General features: G+C 39.0%; 1 protein-coding gene across 1 annotated transcript; it reads right to left on the bottom strand.

Annotated features, from left to right (window-relative positions):
- Nucleotides 1-883: 883 nt before the first annotated feature.
- LOC109158837 lies at nucleotides 884-1,564 on the bottom strand. Its single transcript, XM_019306731.1, has 2 exons — nucleotides 1,368-1,564; nucleotides 884-1,249 (listed from the first exon to the last, which is right to left on the bottom strand). Exons 1-2 carry the CDS (start codon nucleotides 1,448-1,450, stop codon nucleotides 1,048-1,050), a joined length of 285 nt encoding a protein of 94 aa, XP_019162276.1. The 5' UTR covers nucleotides 1,451-1,564; the 3' UTR covers nucleotides 884-1,047.
- Between the last annotated feature and the right edge of the window lie 341 nt (nucleotides 1,565-1,905).

The raw sequence follows: 1,905 nt of genomic DNA, 5'->3' as shown, positions 1-1,905 counted from the left end.
TTTTATCTTTCTATTTATATGTATCTATACCTTCATCGAATGTGATTCAAAAAAAAAAAAAAAACATACCTTCATCCAATGGGTCAAACAGCTTTTATCTTCAAACAGATGAAAAGACTATTTTACCCCTTCATTTAACGGCCATTTAACTTTCATCTAACGGAAGGACCAACATTGGAAAAAATTCAGAAGTCAAGGGACCTAAATTGTCCAAATTAAAAGTCAAGGATTAATTGTGGAAAATCAATATAGTCGGAGGACTGTTGCTGGAATTAACTCATGCTCTAAGCCTGATCGTCCGTACTATTTTGGGGTCCGGGGACTAAATCAATGTCGTCTTCTATGTAATATTTCAATGTTATATTGTGCATTAAAGTTGTAATGTTTATTTGAACACCAATAACTAATTCAATAATGCAAATTTGACAAATGTTAAGGTCATTAGAAGTTATGCGATAACGAATGAATGTGAATTTGAATCCCCTAATCAAATGATTGCAGGAAATTCGTTGAGGGATTTGAAATAGTGCTATTTTATCATGTCTTGAGGGAGAGAAATTAATATGCTGATAAGCTGGTCAACATCGGTCAATTTAGTGTTTGAAAGACGCCCATTTTTGAGAATCCTTTAAAATATTTATTGAATTTCTTACGAGCTAATGTCGAGGACGTATTGATTCGGAGAATTACTTAGCGGGGGCTTTTCGCCTCCTCCAATGTACCCAAAAAAAAAAACAAAAAAACAAAAAAAAACAAACAAATTTGATAGTAACACAATTTTAGATTAATTCCGCTAGTAAATACTGCAGAATGTGTCTTTTTTTTTTTTTTTTTTTTTTTCTAGGCGTAATTTACTTTTTCACCCACAAACCCAGAGCTGGAATGAATTGAAGAAACCAGATCTAGCACAAATGTACAGGGAGAGAGAAACCGACAAGAAGTCCATTAATAAGAAAACGCCAACAATTGCTAATCAAATCACAGGTTATACTAACACAAATTAAATTAAAGATACATTCTGGAGAGATGAGAGTACTATATATGCACTTATGCAGCCTTGGCTGTACGACCCAAAGAGATGGAACCCAGATCACGCAAGACAGAAGCGAAATCAGAATCTCCGGGTCCGGGGCTTGTTTGATTTCCCCTCTCTGCGCCACTACTGCTCCCCCAGGTATCTTTTGGTTCAAACGCCGCCGCCGCCGCCGGGGTTTTCATGGCTTTTCTCCGGCGATCATGATCCGCCATCCTGCAAAACCAAAAGCGCAGCTTCTGTTAGAGTTAGCTAGGTAGGTATGTAGGTGGTTGAAGTGACACCAAGCTAAGAAGAAGAGTAGAGATGGATCAAATCCGTGGATAGTAAGTACTCTTGAGGGAGAGGGAGAGGGATCCCTGAGAGGCAGACTGGAAGTCCAAAGTTGGCATGGAGATTTGGTGCTGCTGAAGCCATTTCTTTTTTTGGTTCGGATCGGAGGAAATAATAATGCAGGCCGGCTTAGGGTCTGTGTTTGATGAAAGTTTCACAACGAAACGCTTTGTTTTTTGTATTTTGCACGACGTGAATATCAGTATATAAAAATATCAGCGATAGACTGTGGTAAAAAAAAAAAAAATAGGGAAAAGGGTTAAATAGGCCATCAAATTATTATCTCTAACTTTTTAAAGAAGCAATTACACACATGATCAATGTATTTTGATGTAATGAAGCTCAAATACTGGCAAATGACCTGCTATTATAGGTCATTACAGCTCCGGTCACTTTCCGATATATTTTCATGCAAAAAAGTGACCGGTGAATGGTCGCCGGTCACGGAGAGGCGACCACTCACCGGAGACGCTGGAGAAGGCCACCACAATGGTCGCATTCTCGCTGGAGAAGGGTTGCCTTCTCCGTGACCGGCGACC

The sequence above is a fragment of the Ipomoea nil genome, unplaced genomic scaffold (genome assembly GCF_001879475.1).
Source record: "Ipomoea nil cultivar Tokyo-kokei standard unplaced genomic scaffold, Asagao_1.1 scaffold2826, whole genome shotgun sequence".
NCBI classification, from domain to species: Eukaryota; Viridiplantae; Streptophyta; class Magnoliopsida; order Solanales; family Convolvulaceae; genus Ipomoea; species Ipomoea nil.
Note: the sequence above shows the minus strand (reverse complement) of the source record. Positions and strands in the feature narration are given on the sequence as shown.

What these genes read in the sequence shown, in the direction of transcription:
- LOC109158837 (XM_019306731.1), bottom strand. Translation starts at nt 1,450, where the DNA reads ATGGCTTCAGCAGCACCAAATCTCCATGCCAACTTTGGACTTCCAGTC. An exon ending in CCTCTCCCTCTCCCTCAAGA is followed by an intron (nt 1,250 to 1,367) that starts GTACTTACTATC and finishes TTGGTTTTGCAG; the next exon opens with GATGGCGGATCATGATCGCC.